Source organism: Aquarana catesbeiana, linkage group LG07, assembly GCF_042186555.1.
Source record: "Aquarana catesbeiana isolate 2022-GZ linkage group LG07, ASM4218655v1, whole genome shotgun sequence".
NCBI lineage: Eukaryota > Metazoa > Chordata > Amphibia > Anura > Ranidae > Aquarana > Aquarana catesbeiana.
The window spans coordinates 340,343,455-340,370,525 of record NC_133330.1 but is presented as its reverse complement, the minus strand read 5'-3'; the positions used below and the strand labels follow the sequence as shown (position 1 = coordinate 340,370,525).

The following is a 27,071-nucleotide window of genomic DNA, read 5'->3' as shown; positions in this document are numbered from 1 at the left end:
GCTGAAAATTGTCCTGGGCAGGAAGGGGGTGAAAGTGCCCGATATTGAGGTGGTTAAGCTTTGACAATAAAACCTGGAAGCTGATTGGTTATCATGCAGAGCTGCACCAGATTCCGAGTGCTCCAGTTTTAGTAAATATCCCCCATTACATGACTTATTTGTTACGTCAGGCTGTGGAAATCCTAGCAGTAATGCCTTTAAGTGCTCTCACAATCTTTCTCGGTGAATCACCTCGCTGGGCAGTGAAAGCTTTTTATTTTTATTATTTTTAAAAGAGCCACATTCCGAGCGTTCATTAGGAGTATTTGTTATACAAGCCGTGTGGAGAACCTTCGCCTTGTGGGCTTGTTTCTGTCCAGGAGCAATGGGAACACATTTCCTTGCCTCCCCCGGCCCCCTGCTATCTGTCACCTTCACACAGGTAAGTAAGCAACAATTAATAAAAATGCCTCGGCCATGTGACCTCGCTGACACGGCAATCTCCTCCTCGCACCTTTTGCTCCAGGTGAGGCTCGGCTTGTTGTGTTCTGCCTTGTGCCTTATCTCAGCTCTGGGTGTTTGCATCCTCTATGGATCTATACATGTTCCCAGTGATAGTGAAGATCTCCCGAAGGATAAAGCAGCACCTCACCTGGGGGGAAATTCCCATTCCAAATACTTCCTTGTAAGAAACATTCCAGTTTGTAAATGAAAAAAAAATATATATGTAAAAAACAACATTCGAAGACACGTCTCCTGTTACTTCATTTCCTTCTATTTTTTTTTTTAAATAACCCCTTTACGACCACCTAACATTTCCAGCAGGGGTGTCAAACTCAATTTCATTGCGGGCCACATCAGCAGTATGTTTGCCCTCAAAGGGCTGGTTGTATCTGGGGTGCGCTATGTACAGAGTGCACAGTTCAGGGGTTCCTTATGTATAGAGTGCAGAGTTCAGGAGTGCGCTGTATACAGAATGAAGAGTTTAGGAGTGGACTACGTACAGAGTGCAGGGCTCAGGAGTGCACTGCGTACAGAGTGCAAAGTTCAGGCCTGCGATACGTACAGAGTGCAGGGTTCATGAATGCGCTGCGTACAGAGTGCAGGGTTCAGGAGTGCGCTATGTACAGAGTTCAGAAGCACGCTATGTACAGAGTGCAGAGTTCTGCAGTGCGCTATGTACAGAGTTCAGGAGTGTGTTATGTACAGAGTGCAGAGTTCAGGAGTACGCTATGTACAGAGTGCAAAGTTCCACAGTACGTTATTTACAGAGTTCAGAAGTGCATTATGTACAGAGTTCAGGAGTGCATTATGTACAGGGTGCAGCGTTCAGGAGTGCATTATGTACAGGGTGCAGAGTTCGGGAGTGCGTTATGTACAGGGTTCAGGGTTTAGAGGTGCGCTTCTTACAGAGTGCAGGGCTCCACAGTGCACAACAGAGTGCAGAGTTCAGGGGTGTGCTGTGTACAGAGTGCAGGGTTTAGGGGTGCGCTATGCACAATGTTGAACCCCAGAGCTTCCTCACATCTCTCCTACCTGGCCCAGCTCTAGCACCCCCCCCGTGTAGGTGGTTCTCCCTTGCCTTGCAGGGAGATCGTTCTCTCCCATAGATTCTGGAGATCTGTCCCCATCGTGCCCAGCTGAGAGTGCATGCAGGGATCTGTTAAATCCGGGAGCCGCTCATAGTATAGCTGTTGCTGGGCGGATAATGTTTAGGTGCTGAGAGCATGCTCCAAGCATAAAGACTGAGATGTCAGAGAAGCTCTCGGTTGGGTAAAGATTGGTAGCTGGCAGGACCGGCTTTTGATCCTATGACCACTTTGACAGTGCTCACACGATCGCCGATCCTTCCTGCCCCCTGGGTGTTTAGAAATGATTAAAAGGGACGCCGGGAGGGAAGGGGTTAAATCGAGTTCCCAGTCTTTAAAAATGCATGCTGTTTACACATGTAGCTTACCATTTAAAAAAAGAAATAATATTTATCTTTTTTCACCCTTTCCTTTGAACTAATCAAACCGTAGCAGATGCATACTTACCTCGATCAGACGGGTGCGGTTTTGCGGTTTGTTTACATCCAGTGTTGCAAATCTTCACTGTCCTGGCCACACCTTGCAGTTCAGCTCCATAGGCTTCTATAGGGCTGCATGTCGAGGCTGAAGATGATCACATCTCATAGAAGTTAAACTAGCTGTAATGCACACTGACTATGTTGCTGTGGGGATCAAACTATTGATTGCAGGAAGGTAAATTGTACCATCTCTGGCTTGCTTTTACTTACAGCTTAACTACCGGCTGACTGTGCTATAGCCGAATGATGGCTACAGCGCGGTCGTCCAGTTCTGGGAGGGCGTCTATTGACATCCTCCCAAGATCGCACACCTGGTGTGCCCTGGTGATCACAGCTGATCATGATGTAAATACCAGTTATCGGCATTCCTTTCCTCGCGCGCTGTGACAGTGTGAGGAGAGGAGAGCCAGTAACTGGCAAGTGTGAAAGGGGACATCTACACTGATCAGGGCACTGATCATCAGTGTCCTGATGATCAGTGCAGCCCCAACAGTGCCCATGAGTGCTGCCTATCAGTGCCAACCAGTGCCCATCAGTGATGGCAACCAGTGCCCCTCAGCGCTGCCAATCAGTACCGCCTATCAGTGCCCCTCAGTGCCGCCTATCAGTGCCCACCAGTGCCACCACATCAGTGCTGCCTGTGCCCATGAGTGCCGCCTCATCAGTGCACATCAGTGAAGGTGAAAAATTACCTGTTTGCAAACATTTTTAACAGAAATGAAGAAAACGTTTTTTTTTTTTTTTTCACAATTTTCGCTTTTTTTGTTTATTTAGCAAAAAATAAAAAGACGCAGTGGTGATTAAATGCCACCAAAAGAAAGCTCTGTCTGTGTGAAAAAAATTATAACAATGTCATATGAGTACAGTGCTGCATGCCCGCGCAATTGTCATTCAAAGTGCGACAGCTGAAAATTGGCCTGGGCAGGAAGGGGGTAAAAGTGCCCAGTAGGCAAGTGGTTAAAGTGTCATTAAACCAACAAAACCTATAAATAAGTGGTGTATTACATGCTGTTCATACTCACTATGGGATTTGTTTCCTGTATTCTGCAAAAAACCTGGTTGATCCTGCTGCTCTCTATCTCCCCCTTCTATCCATGTCCCCAATTCAGCGAGGGATTTTGTAAAGCCGTGTTGGCAGCTCTGCACATGCTCAGTTTTCAGTGAGTTTCTATGCTGAGCATTTCCTCCCTATCACATCTGAGCGGCCCATGTGATTATAGAGTCACACATGTGGGCGTATACTGAGTACTAAATGACAGCCCACATCCTCCCTCCAATTCCATGCCCACTAACCAGCTAAGCACAAGGGGGTGGCATATTACATGTAGATTTAGGTTCACACATATGCGACCTCGGCGCGATTCCAGAGGCGGTTCCTGCATCACATCTCTCCTGCAGACAGTTCACACAGCCCTCTGCGAACCGCTACGGGTGTCAATACAATTTTAATAACACCCCCAGATCGGTTCACAGATCGCAGTGCGAACTGTGAACTCGCACAGGATTTGGATCGCATGGGGCAAAAAAAAGTCCCTGCGCTATTTTCCTGCGAATCTAATGCGAGTTCAACCATAAAACTGTATGGCTGAACGCGCATTGCACAGACATTGCATGCGATCGGTGCTGCGACCGCGATCGGCATCGCAGGGCGGGTGCGAATCACATGCGATGTCTGTGCTGGCACAAGTGTGAACCCAGGCTAATGGTGGCTTCACCTCCCTCTTATTCAAATACACATGCTGGAGGGGCGTGGCACAGCACGAGCCTGGCAAAAATCCGCCCGCACCGTGTTATTACCAAAAAAAAAAAAATGAAAAGGTCTGATTTCAAATATATACTTGTATGACAATTTAAAACAGTTTATTGATATTATTTATTTATTTTTCCTTTTGTATTCCAAAGGCTGTTTTTTTTTATTTTGAACATGTGACCGGCAGCAGAGGTCTACAAGCTCCTCCTGTCACTGTTTCCCTGCAGACAGGCTGGGAGAGAGCTGGGTCATGTGACAGCTGCATATCGATTAGGAAAAAGGTATATATTTTTTTTCATTAAAATAATTACAGTGCCATTATCCACATACAGAATTAAAAAGGGACAATGGAAATGAAATAGTGTGTGTTTAGTATCACTTTAAGACCCCTTTCACACGGAGGCATTTTTTTAGGCGCTAAAGGCCTAAAAATAACGCCTGTAAAGCGCCTGAAAAACGCCTCCCCTGCAGCCCCCAGTGTGAGAGCCCGAGTGCTTTCACACTGGGGCGGTGCGCTTGCAGGATGTTAGAAAAAGTCCTGCAAGCAGATTCTTTGGAGCGGTTTAGGAGCGGTGTATAGACCGCTCCTCCACCACCCCCGCCTATTAAAATAATTGGGCACCGCTGCCGAAGTGCCTGAAAATCGCTTTGGCAGCGGTGCTTTTCGGGCGCATTTAGCCCTTTCTTCAGCCGCTAGCGGGGGGGGTTAAAAGCGCCCCGCTAGCGGCCGAAAAGCGACGCTAAAACGACGGAAAAGCACCGCTAAAACTAGCGTCGCTTTACCGCTAATGTGGAGCGGTGCCAGTGTGAAAGGGGTCTAAGGATAAGCCAGTTAGTGTAAAAAACAACCACTTTTGAATAAAGTAATGTCAATCAGATTTTACATTCTGGAGGGGTGTAAAGGACCTGCAGAACCGCACCTGGCTGGAGGCAGAAGGGATGTTACTAATAAATATTGGAGAATGAATTGCTGATCTTGGCTCGGTTCTTCCTAGTAAAATTTCCACATCTGAGGTTTATTTTTGCTGGCATAAACCTTGTAGGCATTGTCCCACAAAGGTTATTTATTTTTCCACACGGGCGATTACACGCATACATCGGATTTCCAGCGGCAGGAATCGGGGCATTCTTGTGGGGGTGACAGGTGTACAATAATAGCGGCGACCGCGGTCAGCCTGTGCTGCGAATCAGCCTGTAAGTAATGAGGTGAATGGCAGCAGCTGTCGCTGTTCACATGTATCCGCACACCGATTGGTTACCTGCAGTTAGGGACGCAGTCAGATGCATCCCGCTCACACATTTATCCACAACTGCAGTTATTCGCTATTATTTACCTGCTGACTTTTTTTTTTATTCTTGTTTTTCTAGCCAATAATATTTAAAGCGGAACTCCACGTATGGATATTTTTGCCTAGTTATCCAGTTGACGACCGCCCCATAGAAGATTTACTGCTACAGGGCAACCGTTCTGTGCAGAATCACCTACAGTGAGGGGGAAAAAGTATTTGATCCCTTGCTGATTTTGTACGTTTGCCCACCGACAAAGAAATGATCCGTCTATAATTTTAATGTTTATTTTACCAGTGAGAGACAGAATACCAACAAAAATATCCAGAAAAACGCATTTCAAAAAAGTTATAAATTGATTTGCATTTTAATGAGTGAAATAAGTATTCGATCCCCTATCAACCAGCAAGATTTCTGGCTCCCAGGTGTCTTCTATACAGGTAACAAGCTGAGATTAGGAGCACTCTCTTAAAGGGAGTCCTCCTAATCTCAGCTTGTTACCTGTATAAAAGACACCTGTCCGCAGAAGCAATCAATCAGATTCCAATCTCTCCACCACGGTCAAGACCAAAGAGCTGTCCAAGGATGTTGGAGACAAGACTGTAGACCTACACAAGGCTGGAATGGGCTACAAGACCATCGCCAAGCAGCTTGGTGAGAGGGTGACAACAGTTGGTGCGATTATTGGCAAATGGAAGAAACACAAAATAACTGTCGATCTCCTTTGGTCTGGGGCTCCATGGAAGATCTCACCTTGTGGAGGTTCAATGATCAGGAGAACGGTGAGGGATCAGCTCAGAACTACACAGGAGAATCTTGTCCATGATCTCAAGGCAGCTGGGACCATAGTCACCAAGAAAACAACTGGTAACACACTACACCGTAAGGGCTGAAATCCTGCAGCACCCGCAAGGTCCCCCTGCTCAACAAAGCACATGTACAGGTCCATTTGAAGTTTTCCAATGAACATCTGAATAATTCAGAGGAGAACTGGGGGAAAGTGTTGTGGTCAGATGAGACCAAAATTGAGCTCTTTGTCATCAACTCAACTCGCCGTGTTTGGAGGAGGAGGAATGCTGCCTATGACCCCAAGAACACCATCCCCCACCATCATACATGGAGGTGGAAACATTATGCTTTGGGGGTGTTTTCTGCTAAGGGGACAGGAGAAAGTCACCACATCAAAGGGACAATGGGCAGGGGCCGCGTACTGTCAAATCTTGGGTGAGAACCTCCTTCCCTCAGCCAGGACATTGAAAATGGGTCATGGATGGGTATTCCAGCATGACAATGACCCAAAACATACCGCCAAGGCAACAAAGGAGTGGCTCAAGAAGAAGCACAGTAAGGTCCTGGAGTGGCCTAGCCAGTCTGCAGACCTTAATCCCATAGAAAATATGTGGAGGGAGCTGAAGGTTCGAGTTACCAAATATCAGCCTGGAAACCTTAATGACTTGGAGAGGATCTGCAAAGAGGACAAAATCCCTCCTGAGATGTGTGCAGACCTGGTGGCCAACTACAAGAAACGTCTGACCTCTGTGATTGCCAACAAGGGTTTTGCCACCAAGTACTAAGTCATGTTTTGCGAAGGGGTCAAATATTTATTTCACTCATTAAAATGCAAATCAAGTCATAACTTTTTTGAAATGTGTTTTTCTGGATATTTTTGTTATTTTGTCTCTCACTGTTATAATAAACCGACCAATAAAATTACAGACTGATAATTTCTTTGTCAGTGGGCAAATGTACAAAATACTTTTTTTCCTCACTGTGTGTGTGTGTATATATATATATATATATATACACACACATATATATATATATATATATACACACATATATATATATACGTGATTCTGCACTTCCAGGTAGGGGGCACATGCGAGCACTGCTTCTGCTGTGATTTGTCAGAGCAGATGCCGATCAGCGGGTTCCGGCCAATGCCAACACCCACTGATCGTCGTGCAGAGACACAGAACAGAGCTCTGCCCATGTAAACAATGCAGAGCTCCATCCTATCAGTAGGGATTTGATAGATTTTCTTTTCCCTATTTGTGGGAAAAAAATTCCATAAATGTAATTTGGATACAGCGCTGCATGACCGCGCAATTGTTAAAGTAACCAGTAAGTGCCATCACTTTGCCATTGCGGGTGGGCAGTCCGCAAGTGCTAAACATTAAAAAATGCTAAATTGAAAAAGAAAAAAAAAAACTTTATTTATAATTTTGTAAATAACTTTGCAATACTTTGTACCAGAATTGTAACATTAGAGTCATTTTAAACAGAACACCAAGTACTGTATACTTTTTATCTACAGTTTTTTTTTAAACTAGTCCAGTTTTTTTATTGCATGTAGTAGGGTTAAGGGTTATACACAAGCGGATGACAGTAATATCAGCTTCTGCCGGTCTTTCTCAGCCAGCTCTCGGCTGAAAAGTGAAAGTTATCTGACGTTCCTCGATCTCCTCTGCATTGAATGAAACCAAAAGAGGATTTTGTCACTTCCAGTTTTAGAGCTTCCATTCCCTGGCCGGTATAGCCGGGGGAGCATCTTACTGAGTAGATCTAGATGCTTTGGAGGGTAGGGGAGACATTGGAGTCTCTGGCACCGGAGCTCACAGTTAACGCTAAACTGGTGAGCACTAAAGGCTTATAAAGCGTCCCCTATGGTGACTTTTGGGTACCGTCGTTTTTTTTACGATATCACAGTTGCAGGTAATTTTGCGTTTTGACATGTTTGGTATCTATTTACTCTACGCAATCAGATTTTTTATATTTTACAAAAGGATGGGTATTATTATTTGTGCTTTTCGACTAAAATTCACTTTTTAGTATTTTTTTCCTGAAAATATGCATTTGAAAATAGAGTTCTGCAAATATTGTGAAAAACTGCAACGTCTATCTTTGCATTCCACAGGGCCACTGCTTTCTGATATACGAGTTGTTGCTAAAAAGTTCAGTGAATGGTATCAGAAAACAAACAAAACAGAAGATACAAACAAATGATCTATATTGGCCTTCAAAATAATCGCCATCCTTCACAACACAACTTTGGCAACGTTCATAAAGCTTCTGGAAACTGTCAGCAAAGGCCTCTATAGGAATCAATCGCAGAACTGCTGTCAATTGAATTGCCGACACGCCCACAAAATGTGCGCTTTTCATGACGCTCTTCGGGTTGGGAGGTAGAAAGAAGTCTAAAGGCGCCAGATCAGGGGAGTACGGTGGATGATCGAGAACAGGCATGCTGCGCTGAGCCAAGAATTGTCGCACACGGCTCGCACAGTGCGCAGGTGCGTTATCATGCAGCAACATGTGGATGGGAGTTTGGAGTGCAGGAACTTGACTGGCCTGCACCTCAACCCGATAGAACACCTTTGGGATGAATTAGAGCAGAGACTCTGAGCCAGGCCTTCTCGCCAAACATCAGTGCCCTGACCTCACAAATGCTCTTCTGGAAGAATGGTCAAACATTCCCATAGACACCCTCCTAAACCTTGTGGACGGCCTTCCCAGAAGAGTTGAAGCTGTTATAGCTGCAAAGGGCGGAGCCAACTCAATATTGAACCCTACGGACTAAGACTGGGATGCCAAGTTCACGTGCGTGTAAAAGCAGGCGTCCCAATACTTTTGGTAATATAGTGTACATATACATCCCATTTGTTACATACACCAATCAGCCATAACATTCTGACTACTGACAGTTATAGTAAATAACATTGATTATCTCATGGCAATGGGTTGATTTATGAAAACTGGAGAGTGGAAAATCTGGTGCAGCTGTAGCCAATCGGCTTCTAACTTCAGCTTGTTCAGTTAAGCTTTGACAAAATAACCTGGAAACTGATTGGTTTCTATGTAGAGCTGCGCCAGATTTTGCACTCTCCAGTTTTAGTAAATCAACCCCACTGCATCTGAAAGTAAGTGGGAAATATTAGGCATCAATCGGACACGTTGTCCCTGAAGTTGATGTGTTGAAAGCAGAAAAAAATGGCCAAATGTGAGGAATTGAGGGACTTTGACAAGGGCCGAATTGTAATGTCTAGACGATGGGGTCAGAGCAACTCCAAAACTGCAGCTCTTGTGGGCTGTCCTGGTCTGCTGTGGTCAGGACCAACCAAAAGAGGTCCAAGGAAGGAAAACCGGCCAAACAGCGATGGGTTATGTGTGACTAAGGGTCATTGATGGAGGTGGGGAAGGAAGGCTCATTAATGAAGGTGGAGAGGAAAGGCTCATGGATGGAGGTGGGGAAAGAAGGTTTATTGATGGAGGTGGGGAGGGAAGGCTCATTGATGGAAGTGAGGAAGGAAGGCTCATTGATGGAAGTGGGGAGGGAAGGCTCATTGATGGAGGTGGGGAGGGAAGGCTCATTGATGGAGGAGGGGAGGGAAGGCTCATTGATGGAAGTGGGGAGGGAAGGCTCATTGATGGAGGTGGGGAAGGAAGGCTCATTGATGGAGGTGGGGAGGGAAGGCTCATTGATGGAGGTGGGGAGGGAAGGCTCACTGATGCAGGTGGGGAGGGAAGGCTCACTGATGGAGGTGGGGAGGGAAGGCTCATTGATGGAGGTGGGGAAGGAAGGCTCATTGATGGAAGTGGGGAAGGAAGGCTCATTGATGGAAGTAGGAAGGGAAAGCTCATTGATGAAGGTGGGGAGGGAAGGCTCATTGATGGAAGTGGGGAAGGAAGGCTCATTGGTGCAAGTGGGGAAGGAAGGCTCATTGATGGAGGTGGGTAGCGAAGGCTCATTGATGAAGGCAGGACAGGGAAGGCTCATTGATGGAGGCGGGGAGGGGAAGGCTCATTGATGGATGCGGGGAGGGAAAGGCTCATTGATGGAGGTGGGGAGGGGAAGGCTCATTGATGGAGGTGGGGAGGGGAAGGCTCATTTACGGAGGTGGGGAGGGGAAGGCTCATAGATGGAGGTAAAGAGGGAAGGTTAATTGATGGAGGTGAGGAGGGAAGGCTCATTGATGGAAGTGAGGAAGGATGGCTCATTGGTGCAAGTTGGGAAGGAAGGCTCATTGATGGAGGTGGGTAGCGAAGGCTCATTGATGAAGGCAGGGAAGGCTCATTGATGGAGGCGGGGAGGGGAAGGCTCATTGATGGATGCGGGGAGGGAAAGGCTCATTGATGGCGGTGGGGAGGGAAGGCTCATTGATGGAGGTGGGGAGGGAAGGCTCATTGATGGAGGTGGGGGGGGGGGAGGCTCATTGATGGAAGTGGGGAAGGAAGGCTCATTGATGGAAGTGGGGAAGGAAGGCTCATTGATGGAAGTGGGAAGGGAAAGCTCATTGATGAAGGTGGGGAGGGAAGGCTCATTGATGGAAGTGGGGAAGGAAGGCTCATTGGTGCAAGTGGGGAAGGAAGGCTCATTGATGGAGGTGGGTAGCGAAGGCTCATTGATGAAGGCAGGGCAGGGAAGGCTCATTGATGGAGGCGGGGAGGGGAAGGCTCATTGATGGTTGCGGGGAGGGAAAGGCTCATTGATGGAGGTGGGGAGGGGAAGGCTCATTGATGGAGGTGGGGAGGGGAAGGCTCATAGATGGAGGTAAAGAGGGAAGGCTAATTGATGGAGGTGAGGAGGGAAGGCTCATTGATGGAAGTGAGGAAGGATGGCTCATTGGTGCAAGTTGGGAAGGAAGGCTCATTGATGGAGGTGGGTAGCGAAGGCTCATTGATGAAGGCAGGGCAGGGAAGGCTCATTGATGGAGGCGGGGAGGGGAAGGCTCATTGATGGATGCGGGGAGGGGAAGGCTCACTGATGGAGGTGGGGAGGGAAGGCTCATTGATGGAGGTGGGGAGGGAAGGCTCATTGATGGAGGTGGGGAGCGAAGGCTCATTGATGGAGGTGGGGAGGGAAGGCTCATTGATGGAGGTGGGGAGGGAAGGCTCATTGATGGAGGTGGGGAGGGAAGGCTTTTGATGGAGGTGGGGAGGGAAGGCTTTTGATTGATGGAAGTGGGGAAGGAAGGCTCATTGGTGCAAGTGGGGAAGGAAGGCTCATTGATTGAGGTGGGTAGCGAAGGCTCATTGATGAAGGCAGGGAAGGGAAGGCTCATTGATGGAGGCGGGGAGGGGAAGGCTCATTGATGGAGGTGGGGAGGGGAAGGCTCATTGATGGAGGTGGGGAGGGGAAGGCTCATAGATGGAGGTAAAGAGGGAAGGCTAATTGATGGAGGTGGGGAGGGAAGGCTCATTGATGGAGGTGGGGAAGGAAGGCTCATTGATGGAGGTGGGGAGGGAAGGCTCATTGATGGAGGTGGGGAGGGAAGGCTCATTGATGGAGGTGGGGAGGAAAGGCTCATTGATGGAGGTGGGGAGGGAAGGCTCATTGATGGAGGTGGGAAGGGAAGGCTCATTGATGGAGGTGGGGAGGGAAGGCTTTTGATTGAGGTGGGGAGGGAAGGCTTTTGATGAAGGTGGGGAGGGAAGGCTTTTGATTGAGATGGGGAGGGAAGGCTTTTGATGAAGGTGGGGAGGGAAGGCTGGCCTGTGTAGTCCGATCCAATAGAAGAGCTACTGGAGCTCAAATTGCTGAAAAAGCGAATGCTGGTTCTGATAGAAAGGTGTCAGAACACACAGAGCATAGCAGTTTGTTGTGTATAGGGTTGTGTAGCTGCAGACCAGTCAGGATGCTCATGCTGACCCGTGTCCACAGCCAAAAGCCCCTACAATGGGCATGTGAGCATCAGAACTGGGCCACGGGGAAATGGAAGAAGGTGGCCTGGTCTGATGAATCACGTTTTCTTTTTCATAATGTGGGTGGCTGAGTGCGTGTGCCTCACTTACCTGTGGAGGCTTTGTGTAGTAGAGTCAAACCCTCGATGGGTCAGGGCTGTTTTGGTGACAAAAGGGGACCTACATAATGTTATGGCTGATCAGTGTACATTTCAATTTTTCGAAAAAAGATCATTACAATACAAGGTGGTTGGTGAATTAAGGCTGGTTGCGTTTCACAGACTATTATGCTTCTTCAAGCAGCAATGGAAATATATATCATATACTTGTGCAGGAAAAAAAAAAATAGTACTGCAGGGGAAAACAAGGGCCCATGAATAGACATACTGTAGAATTAAATAACTCTTTAGAAGCCTAAAGGGGGAATTAGTTCACTTTGATATAAAGATCCCTCCCCATATACTCCCGGAGGTTTAATATTAGGAGTAACGCTCCACTCGTCTCCCGCTGAGTACAAGCAGGAGCAATAAATGGATTGCATAAAAAATACAATCATTTTTGCGGGACAATATCATCAAAAGAAAGTCTTGTTTATCCTAAAATAAAACAATATGAGTATTTTTTTGTTATAAAGTATAACTAAAAGGCAAAACTTTTTTTTTTTTGTTAGTTTAGGATAGAGGGGAGAGGGATTGGAACCCCTGTCAGGTCTTTATTGTTGTGTGTGTCCCAGTTAGGGAGATTCGCCCCTTCTATTTGTTCTGTTTACAATTATTATCGAGAGTAAAAGAAAATCTCAAATTTTGTGCTGTGACTGTGACAGAAAAAAAAAATAGAAGGGAAATCTACCTATGGGGACACTAGTATCTGGTGACAAATAGGGATTGCCTAACTTTGGAGGGTTTTCCCCTTACTTCCTGCTTTGGCAGTGAGACAGGAAGAGAAGGGAAATCTCCCCAAAGGGACACAGATGGCAAAAAAAAAAACACAAGCCTGACAAGGGTTAGAACCCTACCTTACTTTATCCAAAGTGGGAAAAAAAAGTTTTGCCTTTAGTTCTACTATAAAGGGGTTGTAAACCCTTGTGTTTTTTCACCTTAATGCATCCTATGCATTAAGGTTAAAAAACTTCTTCTAGTGACCGGCCCCCCAGCCCCCCCCCCCCCCCCCTTTTACCCACCTGGGCCCTGGAATTTACCACGGTGGACACACGCTCTTCCTCTGCCCGGGGTTCTCGGCTCTTGACTCTTGATTGGATATCTGGATAGCAGCTCAGCCATTGGCTCCCAGGCCGAGTCCAGCATTCTGCGTCTATGGACTCAAATACTGGACTCAGGAGTGCGCCAGCAAGGTACCCCCCCCCCCCCCCCAGGGGGTTATATGATGCGGAGAGGAGCTACCAGCGCCGCCGGGGGAAGCCCAGAAGAGGATGATCGGGGCCACTCTGTGCAAAACGAACTGCACAGTGGAGGCAAGTATGACACACAAAGCTTTACAATCACTTTAGGTAATGAAAAATGTATCCCCAAATAAACAAAATCTATAGCAGAAATGTAAAAACTACTCATCTCTATAAGAAGGTTTCCAGGGGTGGGAGCTGAACTGGTTAATATTATGAATGTTCCTCTTGCAGTATATTTCGGTAAAACATGTATTTGTTTTTTTTAATGTAACTTTGGCTTAAAGTGGTTGTAAACCTCTGAAATGGAAAATGAACAAAGCACATCTGTAGTGTAGACTTGCCTCAATTCAAAGCACTAAGTGTGTGATTTCTGTCTCCTTTCCCGTTCCTCTGCTATCTCCATGAAGCACTTGTGACAGTTAAAGTGGATGTAAACCCTCACATATACCCAGTGAAGTGAACAGCCTCAGATGATACACAGAGATGAAACAAATCTCCCTACATAAGTTGTACCTGTATATCTGCTGTCTTCAGATTTATATACTGTTTAGAAAGTGCACATTGTGTTAGAATTTTCACTTCCTCATTCAGCAGTAGCAGTGTAGTCTTGGACTACACTGGGAGACAGCTGATTGGAGGAAAGGCACACACCCCCTTCCACATAGGAAGAGATTTTCAGAGCTGTCCTGTGAGTAGAGCAGCTTTCTGCTAATCTGTTTATAGCACCCACTCCGACACAAAATTCAGGCTGCTTTTACCTCCTGTGTCGGAGAACTTGTTAGAAGTTATCATGCTGAAAACAGAAGAATGGAGCAGGAAAAATCCACAGGACTTAGTGGCTTTCCGTGCTCAGCTTTGGAGAGAGATAAGAAAATACTGCAGATATATGTGCCCAGTTCAAATATCATGAATCAGGTTTCCATCCACTTTAATGCTGACACCAAGCAATCCCAGGAGACAACCCGCCTCCTTACACATAGCAGGTGATTGAAGCCTCAGATGTGCATGTTTCCCTATGACACTTTGTAGAGGGGGGTGTGTCCATTCCTTCCATTTAGGTCCCAGGTTATGCTGAGCTCTCCTCTCTGTGTTCTGTAATGTGGCACATCAGATCCCCACCCCAGGCCAAGGAATGCTGTGTAAATTCTAGACTTTCAACAAGAAGAGAAGAGATGACAGCAGATAAACATGTACAACTTATGTAGGAGAATTTGTTTCATCTCTGTGTACCACCTGAGGCCAGGCACTTCACTAGGTATATGGAAGGGTTTACAAACACTTAAATACATCTTGTTGTTTAGGGGCCAGGGATTCAAAGTCAAGTAAAAAATGGACCAGCAATGGTGTCTCGGGTGCGATTACATAAAGCCTGGACCTTCAGCTTTACAAGGTACAAACAACACAAGGCAGAAATATCAGACTCTTAAAAATGCATCAATATTTGTGAAGTCTGTTCAAAAGTGGAAATAGTTTTTTTTTGGCCAAGCTGTAACAAAGCAGAGACGGTTTCATGGCAGAGAGGTCAACATCCTGCATGCTGAAGAGTTTCACGCTTGCTTTTAAAAGAGCCCCAAGGACAAGGGGCAGCCTAGAAGCTGGTTTCAGAAGCGGAAAGGCTCTGCAGGGCTGGTATGCGAGGGATTACAGGAAGAAAAAACTAAAGAAGGCAAAACAGGAGGTGGGCATATTCGGCAAAGGGTCAGGTGAAGGAAGAAAAGCATGTTGGAAGGCAAAATCCTTATCCAAAAACTGAGGAGTGATGTTGTTTAAGGAATATTTTGCAGGTGTCGGCAATGTGGGGGAATGTATTTAAAGAAGTATTCCAGGGATGGATATTATTACATAGATTTACTGGTTCAGCTTGGATCAATGAGACTATGCATATATATACCTGTGGGATCCCTCTAGAACAGCAATTCTCAACCTGGGTTCCGTGGAACCCAAGGGTTCCTCCAGGGGTGGCTGCGGATTCCTTAAGCTGTAGCCAACTGACTTTCTACCTGACGGTGCCTCCACAGTTCTATTCAAAGGTGCCTCCACAGTTCTATCTGACGGTGCCTCCACAGTTCTATCTGGCGGTGCCTCCATAGTTCTATCTAAATGTGCCTCCACAGTTCTATCTAAATGTGCCTCCACAGTTCTATCTAAATGTGCCTCCACAGTTCTATCTAAATGTGCCTCCACAGTTCTATCTAAATGTGCCTCCACAGTTCTATCTAAATGTGCCTCCACAGTTCTATCTAAATGTGCCTCCACAGTTCTATCTGAGTGTGCCTCCACAGTTCTATCTGAGTGTGCCTCCACAGTTCTATCTGAGTGTGCCTCCACAGTTCTATCTAAATGTGCTTCCACAGTTCTATCTGAGTGTGCCTCCACAGTTCTATCTAAGTGTGCCTCCACAGTTCTATCTGAGTGTGCCTCCACAGTTCTATCTGAGTGTGCCTCCACAGTTCTATCTGAGTGTGCCTCCACAGTTCTATCTAAATGTGCCTCCACAGTTCTAAGTGTGCCTCCACAGTTCTATCTGAGTGTGCCTCCACAGTTCTATCTGAGTGTGCCTCCACAGTTCTATCTGAGTGTGCCTCCACAGTTCTATCTGAGTGTGCCTCCACAGTTCTATCTGAGTGTGCCTCCACAGTTCTATCTGAGTGTGCCTCCACAGTTCTATCTAAATGTGCCTCCACAGTTCTAAGTGTGCCTCCACAGTTCTATTTAAATGTGCTTCCACAGTTCTATCTGAGTGTGCCTCCACAGTTCTATCTAAGTGTGCCTCCACAGTTCTATCTGAGTGTGCCTCCACAGTTCTATCTGAGTGTGCCTCCACAGTTCTATCTAAATGTGCCTCCACAGTTCTATCTAAATGTGCCTCCACAGTTCTAAGTGTGCCTCCACAGTTCTATCTGAGTGTGCCTCCACAGTTCTATCTGAGTGTGCCTCCACAGTTCTATCTGAGTGTGCCTCCACAGTTCTATCTGAGTGTGCCTCCACAGTTCTATCTGAGTGTGCCTCCACAGTTCTATCTGAGTGTGCCTCCACAGTTCTATCTGAGTGTGCCTCCACAGTTCTATCTGAGTGTGCCTCCACAGTTCTATCTGAGTGTGCCTCCACAGTTCTATCTGAGTGTGCCTCCACAGTTCTATCTGAGTGTGCCTCCACAGTTCTATCTGAGTGTGCCTCCACAGTTCTATCTGAGTGTGCCTCCACAGTTCTATCTAAATGTGCCTCCACAGTTCTATCTAAATGTGCCTCCACAGTTCTATCTAAATGTGCCTCCACAGTTCTATCTAAGTGTGCCTCCACAGTTCTATCTGAGTGTGCCTCCACAGTTCTATCTGAGTGTGCCTCCACAGTTCTATCTAAATGTGCCTCCACAGTTCTATCTAAGTGTGCCTCCACAGTTCTATCTGAGTGTGCCTCCACAGTTCTATCTGAGTGTGCCTCCACAGTTCTATCTGAGTGTGCCTCCACAGTTCTATCTGAGTGTGCCTCCACAGTTCTATCTGAGTGTGCCTCCACAGTTCTATCTAAATGTGCCTCCACAGTTCTATTTCAGTGTGCCTCCACAGTTCTATCTGAGTGTGCCTCCACAGTTCTATCTGACGTTGCCTCCACAGTTCTATCTGACGGTGCCTCCACAGTTCTATCTGACGGTGCCTAAACAGTTCTATATGACTGTGCCTCCACAGTTCTATCTGACGGTGCCTCCATAGTTCTATGTCCAACTCCACATGGCAGTTCCATGATTGCAAGGGAGTCATTCTGGCCACCAATGTAAAGGGGCATCCTTCCCATTTACCACCACCAATGTAAGAGGCATTTTCCCAATGACCACTGATAGACTAATCTTACTAGGGTTCCCTGACACCTGAGAATTATTTCAAGGGTTCCTCTGGGCTAAAAAGGTTGAAGACACTGCTACTACACCGATAATCCAGTGATCTCCACTAACTTCCAGGTCACATGCTGAGCGGCTGTACCGACAGTTCCCTTGCCTTCCTGTAGGAAGCAGATTCTAGTGTGGTCAGGGTGTGTCCATTTAACTTCTAATAGTACCTATAGGATGCCATGTCTGTAGTTCTGTAATCATCCTGGATGTCCCCCACTGGGCCCAGCCTCATCGACAGCAGGTACCAACCAGATGCCATATCTCTAAATCCACCATGCAGAAGAGGGATCTGAACAGAGCTCTCACAATCATGTAACCAATGAATAAGATTAATTTCAAAAGCTGATCTCTGGGAAAAATATTTTGGATGTTTGCTATGTCCCAATAAATCACCTGTAATACGGTGTATCCCATTGTTTTATTCAGAATGAAAGGATTACGTGTTCCGGCTGTATTTAGGGTGCAACAAATAACATGTTCAGCAAACCTCCCTACTCATTGTGACAGCAGGCAGGAGATCCTCTTCCTGCGCCCACTGTCACAATTCGAGAAAAAAACGTGGCTATGCGGAGCTCCACCCACACAGCCGCGTCATTAATTCACAGAGCTCTGTGAATGAATGAACTACAACTACTGCCTTCCATTGCGGCCAATGGCTCATAGTTCTCAATGAACTGCGAGGGTGATGGTGAGCGCTCTTGTAGTCCACTGATTCTTCTTGCTTTCGAGTGACTCTCTGCCTTTACAGGAGGTATTGGAAGAAGACAGCTATACTGAGAGTCTGCAGGAGCCTGACAACGCACCCGTGACCAGCAGATCCTGGGCGCATTGTCAGGCTCCTGCAGACGCTCAGTATACCTGTCTGCCCATACGTTACTCTGCAGGCTCCTAAGAAGACAAAATATTAAATGCACATCTTTTTTTACCTGCAAAAATTGTGCATTTATTGTTTTTCTTAAAAAAGTGAACTTATTGTTTAAGAGTACAGAGAGTGACAAACATCCAGCAAGGAGGCCTACAATTCCGACTCTCATACCACAAAGATTATACGAATCAATTGCATTCCACCTCCTCGATTCATAAAAGGTTATTCTTTTCACTAAACACAAGACATTTCGCTGGTTGGAGGAGAAGAGGCGGATAAACATCATGATCTCCCCTCCTACAATTGCAGAACACCCTGTGTTTAGTGAAAAGCACACAAACAGTTTCATGAATGGACGGGCGAGGAGAAGTGTGGGAGACCCACATAGCCTTCGCTGTATGAAAGCCAGAATTGTAAGTCTCAGCCCTGGAAGTTCGGCACTTACTGAATAGTTGGAATGAATGAAACAAACAGTTTTTAGGAGAGACGGAACTTAAAGGAGAAGTACGGGGAAAGCTGGTCTGGCTGTACTTCTGTGGATCACAGGAATGCAGTTTGCTTTGCACTCCTGTGACCCGTTTTCAGCAGAGAGCGGGCTGAAGTCTGCTCTCTGCTGACAACATGAAATTCGGTTCAGGGTCCGCGTCATCCCGACAACTGAAGTCGGGAACCGCCAGGTGTCTTGACCGACACCCGGCTCAGCCTCTCAGCGAGCCGCTCCCAACCCCTCCACAGCCCGGCACTCCAATGAGCGAGGAAGGAGCAGAGCGGAGAGCTGTGACTGACAGTCAGCAGCTCTCTGCTCACGGAGCTGTCAGAACCGAGCGATTGGCAGTGTTCGATGGCTCGGTTCTCAGTGTAGAGGCGGCGGGGGACAGATGCAGCATCAGACCGATGCTGCATCCACCTAAGTAAAGTGGGGGGCCACCCTGAAAAAAAAAAATTTCACCAAAAATCCTAAAAAAATTTTAAACAAAACATTTGAAAAAAAAAAATTGTTTTAAACTTACCTGAACCCTTGTTGCTAGGCAGTCCTCCTAATCTGCCTGTTCCTATTCCGCAGCGTGTTCTGCTCCTAGCTGAGCGGCCCCATTGCCTTCTGGGAACTGTGTGTGTTCCCAGAAAACCACGGGGCCATTCACAGATTGCCGCGCCGCTCGCGTGTGCGCAGTAGGAAACTGGCAGTTTCCCTTACCTAGGATGGCGGTGCCGGGACCCGAGAGCCGAGGGATGGGTCGGCCTCGGGCGGCCCACATCGCGGGCACCCAGGACAGGTAAGTCTACTTATTTAAAGTCAGCAGCTACAGTGTTTGTAGCTGCTGACTTTAAAAAATTTTTTAGCTGGCCGGAATCCCGTTTAAGTATGATTCAGGAAAAAACTCCAACCCCAGACTTCTCTTTTAACTAATAAAAAGACAGTGAGCAACCTGCTATGTCTCTTCCACAGTAACAAACACTTACCTACCTGCTCACAGTGTTCTACTGAATGCACTGTCAGGGCTGGGCTCAGCCCTTCCTTCTCTAAGCTGGCCACTCAGCTGTCGGCTAATTGCCAGCTCCTATCTCTCCACAGTGACTCACCTGTTGATGATATCCTGCTCGTCAGTCCTGCCTACTTAAGCCGTCCAGCCCAGATGAACTCTGCCTTCGCCTTGGTCACATCTCTAGAGACGCTCTCCTTCCTGTTAAAGACTTGCTCGGCTGACATTCCTTCTGGCTCCAGAGCCTGTTTGCTGTTCTACTACGCTCATCTCTGGCCCCCTGACATTTTGGCTTGCCTGACTATCCGTTCCGGTTCCGGTTTTGACTACGTTTACTCTGTTTACCTTTTTATTATTATTTTTATTAATAAACAAGTGTGATTTGACTGTACTTCTCTCTCAGGATTCATGGTTTCTGACATGCACCCTGAGATGCACATTCGCAGGTCAGCATGCATCCCCAGCATAGCCTGACAGACTGGAATGAGGAGGTAAGTATTTCTGGGAGTTTAGTTCTGCCTTAAAGGAGGAGAATGGCCAAAGCGCTTTTTGAATCTGGGTCGCATAAGTGCTCTGCATCACAGAGCCAGCAAGGATCCTGACAATAATGTCAGGATCTGTCCAAATGCCTGACTGGCATGGGCACAGCCTCTCAGTGTGCCGCTGGGAGACTAAGGCAGCTGCTCCCTCCCCCTCCCCAGCCCAATGCTCCAGTGAGTGCTGAAGGGGCAGAGTACAGAGCGGTGAATGACAGTCACCACTCTCTGGTCAGAGCAGACCTAAGAACTGAGTGATCAGCGGCCTTTGATCACTCAGTTCTCTGTGTGGCGGCGGCAGGGGACAGATGCAGCATTGGATCTATGAATGTTTATTATTTTCTTAATCCTGCACTTCTCTTTTAAGTAATGCAGCAGCCACCCACACATGGGACACGTCTCAGTGGAGGGAAATTTATTGCTACATAGCAAACATTCAAAATAATTTTACAGCAAAAAGCAGCATATTACATTTTAAAGAGAGTTTTTTTTTTTTTTACATAAAGAGAAGTGCTTATGATGTCATAGTCTGCTTGTTAATTGCAGACTTCACATAAGCTCTAAATTCCTGCTCTATTCACAAACATGGCTGCCATATTGTTAAAGTCACAGGTCGGCAATAAAGAGGTACTTTCATTTTTCTGAGACCCTTTAAAGAGTAACTCCACTTTTGCTGAGAAAAAAGCCTTCCCTCTGGGTGATCTTTGTAGATTGCAGGGATTGTAACAAACTTTGTTGCAGATTCCTACCTATTGTTATTCTGAATAATTAGCTGTTTGTTTCTCTGTGTTCATGTGTAAAGTGGATGTGAATTGGAGTGACTTTATCATTATCAATCAGCTGCTGCACCTGCAGGGCTCTAATGAGAAAAGTGGAAGGGTCTGAATCCTTTTAGATGTGATTTCCCTTTGGGAGTATCTCACCAAAATGACATTTATGTTGCAGGGGATGCCTGGAACCGGATTTTAGTGCAGACTTCTGGGAAAATCAGTGAGCCAATCACACAAGCAGGATATTTGTGGGGGGGGGGAGGTCTGTCTACCATCTGTGTACAGAATGCCTCCAGGTGGCCATATTGCATTTTACATAAAAATTACAGAGCTCCAGATTGAAAAAGGAAAGATCATTTTTAAGTCAAATTACAAAATGACTTGTGTCCTAATTGTATAAGCTAGATTCTTTTTTTTTTTTTTTTATTTGCTATTTTTTTCCCACTAAAGTGGAGTCACCCTTTAAATGACGTCATCTCTGACCACAACAGAACATACAATTAAGCTGCTTAGATGTGTATTCCTATGGAGCGTGACTGCCGGGAAAGTGAGTCACTTTCCAATATGCAAGTTATTTCCCTTTGGGCACCCCCTCCGCCCCCCCTCTCCCCCCCCCCCCCCCCCGTGTGCCTGCACCCAATGTAATGAGGGTCTGTGAGGGATTTCTAGGATACTACCATATAACTTACATCTGCTTGAATTGGAGGAGATATCACAGGAGGGAGAAGCTTTTTCTAAGTTGGTTTACGGAAAACTGTAAAGCCACATCAATGCCTCCCAACATGGCTGCCATACGCAAGGAAGAGGCGGCATAATGTCGCTGCAGTACAGAGCGAGGAGGTACGCAGAGGGGAAAGGAGGGAGCGAGGGGGGGGAGGGGTGGGGGTGTTTCATTGTACCTGGGCCTAAACTGTGTCCAACGGAGTCAAAGGCATGAAGCACAGAATCTGTAACACAAGAGGATAAATTCAATCCTTCTCTCTCTGGATTGTGGTGAAAATCACAAATAAAAGGCACAAATGGACATCAGAATACAGTTTATAAAGAAGACCAATAGAATCAATTAGTATTCCATCACATATATTTTTAATATGCTTTATTTTGACCCACTGCAGACACCGGATGTGCTGGGAGCCCATGAAGATGGAGGTCTTCTATCTGGGCCAGCTGAAGGTGGATGAAAACCATGAAAGTGTTTCACCGCTCAGGTATATCCAAACCCAGGTGTGTAGTTGATGTGAAGCCTTTAAAGGTGAAGAGTCCCAGGTGCTGGTTAAATGCAAGGTAGTGCAAAGCTTTGAATAGGAGAATCGGGATGCCGCACACCGGATAAAGTAGAAAAATTAGCTTTATTGTAAAAATAGGATCACCAAAAATACAAGACAGTATGGCAGAATGTACAGGCTCAGCTGACGCGTTTCGCACTCCTGATTGAGTGCTTACTCAGAGCTATGAGTAAGCGCTCAACCAGGAGTGCGAAACGCGTCAGCTGAGCCTGTACATTCTGCCATACTGTCTTGTATTTTTGGTGATCCTATTTTTACAATAAAGCTAATTTTTCTACTTTATCCGGTGTGCGGTATCCCGATTCTCCTATTCAATGGATGAAAACCATGCAGACTAATTCTCTGTTCACACTAATCCAAAGTCCCATCAAAGTAGTGCAGAAAACTTTTTAAAGTCACTATGACTTGAACGGGTTCCAATGAAATTAATGGCCTGCGACTTCTCACGTATCCAAAGGCCCATGACAAGTAGCACAAGTGCGACTTGGAGACTTAAAGAAGAATTCCAGATATGGATATCTTATATGTTGTTCCAGCTTGGACCAACTGTGTATACTGTATACCAGACCTGGCCAATGCCCTTGGAAGTAGACACTTCTATTACAGTGATCTCCACGTGCTTCTGGTTCCGTGCTGAGCAGCTGCATTGTGAACAAAGGAAGTGGGCCACTTGGCACGGGCACCATTCACAGATCGCTTTCCATTTTCTCAATGAATGCAAAGCATTCTCTGATTTGACGGGTTGGATCCCCACATGGCACAATCAGCGAATGCTTTGCACTCATTAAGAAAATGGAAAGCGATCTTTGAATGGGGCCTGTGCCCAGTGGTAGACCTCCTGTGTTCAAAATGCAGCAAGGCAGCCACTCAGCACGGGAGACAGAAGCTAGTGGTAGTCACTGTAGTAGCAGTGTAGTAGTGGTGTCCACTTTAGCAATTACCAGCTTCTAGGATAATCCCACAGGTATAGTATATACATGATAAAAAAACGCCTCGAAGTGTAGACTCACTAAAATTTTTATTAGATCACAAGGTAAGCAACTCACATCGAACACACAGTCTCATCAGTAAACATCACCAGGAAAAGATTGCCAAATTCTTGAGAAAAACGCCACGGATCTAGGTGTATGCCGCCGTCTCAGGATGAGGAAGCCAGCCAGGAACTCTCCACTATCCGGAACTGAGGGCTGGATGCACCGTGGACCACAGGAGCGACCACGTCGCTTTCCTTGCTGGTGAAGTCATCATGCCAGCTTTGCGGTTCACAGTGCATTTCAGCCCTCAGCTCCGGATAGTGGAGAGTTCCCGGCCTATTATTATATATAATAATAATAATAATAATACTTCCTCATGGCCAGACAGCGGCACACAGCTAGATCTGTGTCGTTCTCTTTAAGAAGTTGCCGATCTTTTACCGGTGTTGTTTACTGATGAGCCTGTGTGTTCGAGTTTCTTGCCTTGTGATCTAATAATAATTTTTGTGAGTCTTCACTAAGAGGTGCTTTTTCCTGTTCCCTTTTATCTCCTTTGCACTAAAGTCTGCTTCTGCTCAGAGGATTAGCCTGCCCTCAGGGGATGAACTCATGAGACTGTAATTGCTTACATTACAACAAATAGGACTTCATTAAAAAGTTTTAATTGTTCCCTGTTAGAGACTCTTGAGGTTTTAGGAGTGCCAATTCCTTGTGCCTGTTCTTTCTATGGTCTTATAGGAACCATGAAAAGTAGCAGATGAAACAGCACTACAACCACTTACAAGACATCCAAAGTCTCGGTGCTCAGGCTAAGAGGTCTCTGAAAACCTCACACGGTAGTCAAGCTTCAATCAAGAGGTGGCATATCGGTAGGTATCAGCAAACGATTACCCTTTATTGTTCAAAGGTACACAGAGCCAAAAAAAAAAAAAAACAACACATTTCGGCCGATCGGGCCTTAATCATGGCTTGTCATTGAAGTTTGACTATGGTGTATACATGGTTGGTCCAAGCTGGAACAATGTAATTCTTCTGTGAAGAGTATATAAAGCCCCAAAAAAAATACTTTATTTTAGTTTTGGTTGGATTGTGAAAGGAGTAGAACTCCTGTTAGGTTCCTTTTGCTGGAACAGGTGGGACCGCGGCTCTGGATGTAACTCATCATGGGGTTATAGTTGAAGAAGGTGAGTAAAATTCATATGGAATGCAATGGATCTGGTGAGGCTGCTCTTGGCAAAACAGGGTACCCCTTATACCCCTTACCTAGGGGACTCAAAGTTTGGAATTCACATGTAAAAAGTCCAATGAGAGCGCCAAACCAAAGACATGTAATAATAATAATAATAATAATAATGATAATGGTAAAAACAACAACAATAATAATATAATAATGATGATAATAATAATCATATAACCAAAGACCCAGCAACAAAAATAGGCCCCCCATCAAAAGTAGCTTCCCCAACTTCAACAAGAGATCCACCCAAGCGATAATAGATCCACCCCACTGATAATAGATCCACCCCACTGATAATAGATCCACCCCACTGATAATAGATCCACCCCACCGATAATAGATCCACCCCAGTAACAATAGACCCCCTAGCAAAATTAGCTCCGCCACCCTCATCAATAGACCCTTTTGCCAGCAACAATAGACAATTGATCCCCCACCATCAACAACAGTTCCCCCAGCATCCATCAACAATAGATGCCCCCAACCCACCAATAGTAGTTTTTCCTTAGCAACAATAGATTCCCCCCAACAACACTACTGCCCCCCCCTTCAGCCCCCCTTTCAGCATGTCCAATCAGCCCTTGCCAGTTACATACATTTTGTACTAGAGGTGATGGAACTGTGTACTGACGTCTGTCCGCTAAAAAAAAAAAGACTGACTATACCAAATACCATTATAAGCTGAATGGAGTTCAGTTTTAGGAAAAAGGGGGAGGTGTTTTCAAGAGCAACCAATCAGATTAAGGCCCCTTTCAGACAGGGCACGTCTGTTTTGTTGGACTCCGCTTGCTCAGCGGGGGGGGGATCGCTCCGTTGATCTCCACTGAGAAGGCGGATGGCAGGTCCGTCTCCGCTCACTGTGCTGATGTCACCTCTCAGAGCCCCGCTCTCCTCTATGGGGAGATCGGTTGAAAATGGACTGCCTGTCCGTTTTCATCCGATCCCATTGGATATCTGCGGATGTCAGCGGACAGGTCACCGCTGACATCCGCCGCTCCATAGAGGTGAATGGAGGGTCTGATCAGGTCCACCTGAAAAGAGATGGGCTCGATCGGACAGCCCGTGTGAAAGGGGGCCTCAGTCTTTTTCTCTTGAACCTTGTGTGAAAAACCGATAGGTGGAATCTTATTGGCTAATGCAGGTATCATATTTTTTTTTTCCTCCAGTCTTAAATAACTATGTATTCAGTGTAATGTTTCTGCCTTATAACAGCAATGTATATTACTTTATCCGGCCACAGGAATTTAATACAACATCTGATTGAAGTGTATATGGGGTTAAATGAATCAATAATCCCAGGTCTGGAGAATATCCGGAGGCTCCATCATTAGGGTTACTTTGTCCTTCATCCACAAGATGGAGTGAGGAGCGATCGCACTTCACTTGATAGTCCGATAGATGGCACTGTGGCCAGGGTGGATATAAATCAATGATTTAAAAAAAAAAAAAAATCTGATTTTTTTTTTTTTTTTTTTTAATTTAAATTCGATTTTTTTGATTTTTACTAAATTTATTTTATTAAAATGCTTTTGGAGTTAAAATCGATCTAAAGATAGTTTTCTATTTATGATACATTAATAATTTAATTTATTCTGCATGAAATGGAGCTTAGTTCTGTAGCATGAGGCTGTATATTATGCAATATTTACATTTTTTGGTAAACTCATTCAATGAATCCAAGCTCCGCAAGCTGAGATAACATGCACTGCACTGATACATTCACACAATGTCACAGTAATAACCATGAGATAAAACAAAGTTCAGGAATATTCCTTTATCCAATTGTTTTGAAAATCTATGTACACTACAAACTGTATGATTGAAACGGTTCTGATATCGCTGTTTTACTAACCTGACAGCTTATTATTCTAAATAGGAAACCTTCATTTTGTTTGCAAATAATAAAGATTCTAACTACCAGCAATAATGAGTCCTTACATTTAAAGAGCACCTGTCATTTCATTTCCATCATGGCAGCGCCTGTTATCGGGCGTCCACTCACCTGCTGCCGCCACGTCCCTGACCTTGTTGTGTCACTGCCCCATCACCAGCCGTCCCATTAAAGTGAATGGGACTGTCGGTGAGTCAACAGCGGGTCAGAGGAGGAGCCAAAAGAGGGTCAGAGGTGGATCCAACAGCGGGTCAGAGGAGGAGCCAACAGAGAGTCAGAGGAGGAGCCAACAGCGGGTCAGAGGAGGAGCCAAAAGAGGGTCAGAGGATGAGCCAACAGCGGGTCAGAGGAGGAGCCAAAAGAGGGTCAGAGGAGGAGCCAACAGCGGGTCAGAGGAGGAGCCAACAGAGAGTCAGAGGAGGAGCCAACAGCGGGTCAGAGGAGGAACCAACTGTGGGCCAGAGGAGGAACCAACTGCGGGTCAGAGGAGGAGCCAACAGCGGGTCAGAGGAGGATCCAACAGCGGGTCAGAGGAGGATCCAACAGCGGGTCAGAGGAGGAGCCAACAGCGGGTCAGAGGAGGAGCAGATGCGGGACAGAAATGACAGTTGCATTTTAAAAATGATGATTAAAATCAACTTGATTTAAATCAAATCCACCCTGACTGTGGCTAATAAAAAATAGTGATTTCTCGTTCTCCAATGTGGGAACGCCAATGCGCAATTGCGTGGTGACGTAACTGTGCGGTGACGTTACGTACGTCATGACGTCACTACACGTGGACTCATGGTGGCCATTTTGCTCAGAAAGGTATGAATACAGGGCGACCAAACAATTGGTTACCAATTTCCATTCATCACCATGGACTTTATAGGTTTGTTTGTCCCATTATTTTGATGTATTATCCGATACTCTTGACGAAGCTCATTAAGTGAGCGAAACATGTAGAGATAACCTATTTTTTTCATACCTTGGAGT

General features: G+C 45.9%; 1 protein-coding gene across 4 annotated transcripts in view; it reads right to left on the bottom strand.

Annotated features, from left to right (window-relative positions):
* Positions 1-27,071, bottom strand: part of ST3GAL3 (ST3 beta-galactoside alpha-2,3-sialyltransferase 3) — a gene marked incomplete at its 3' end in the record, with an annotated part of 495,733 nt that overhangs the window by 273,041 nt on the left and 195,621 nt on the right. For 2 of the 4 annotated variants that reach the window (XM_073593923.1, XM_073593922.1), the window contains 1 exon segment: positions 21,605-21,652. In XM_073593923.1, the coding sequence (XP_073450024.1) occupies positions 21,605-21,652 (48 nt within the window). 4 annotated transcript variants of the gene reach the window in all.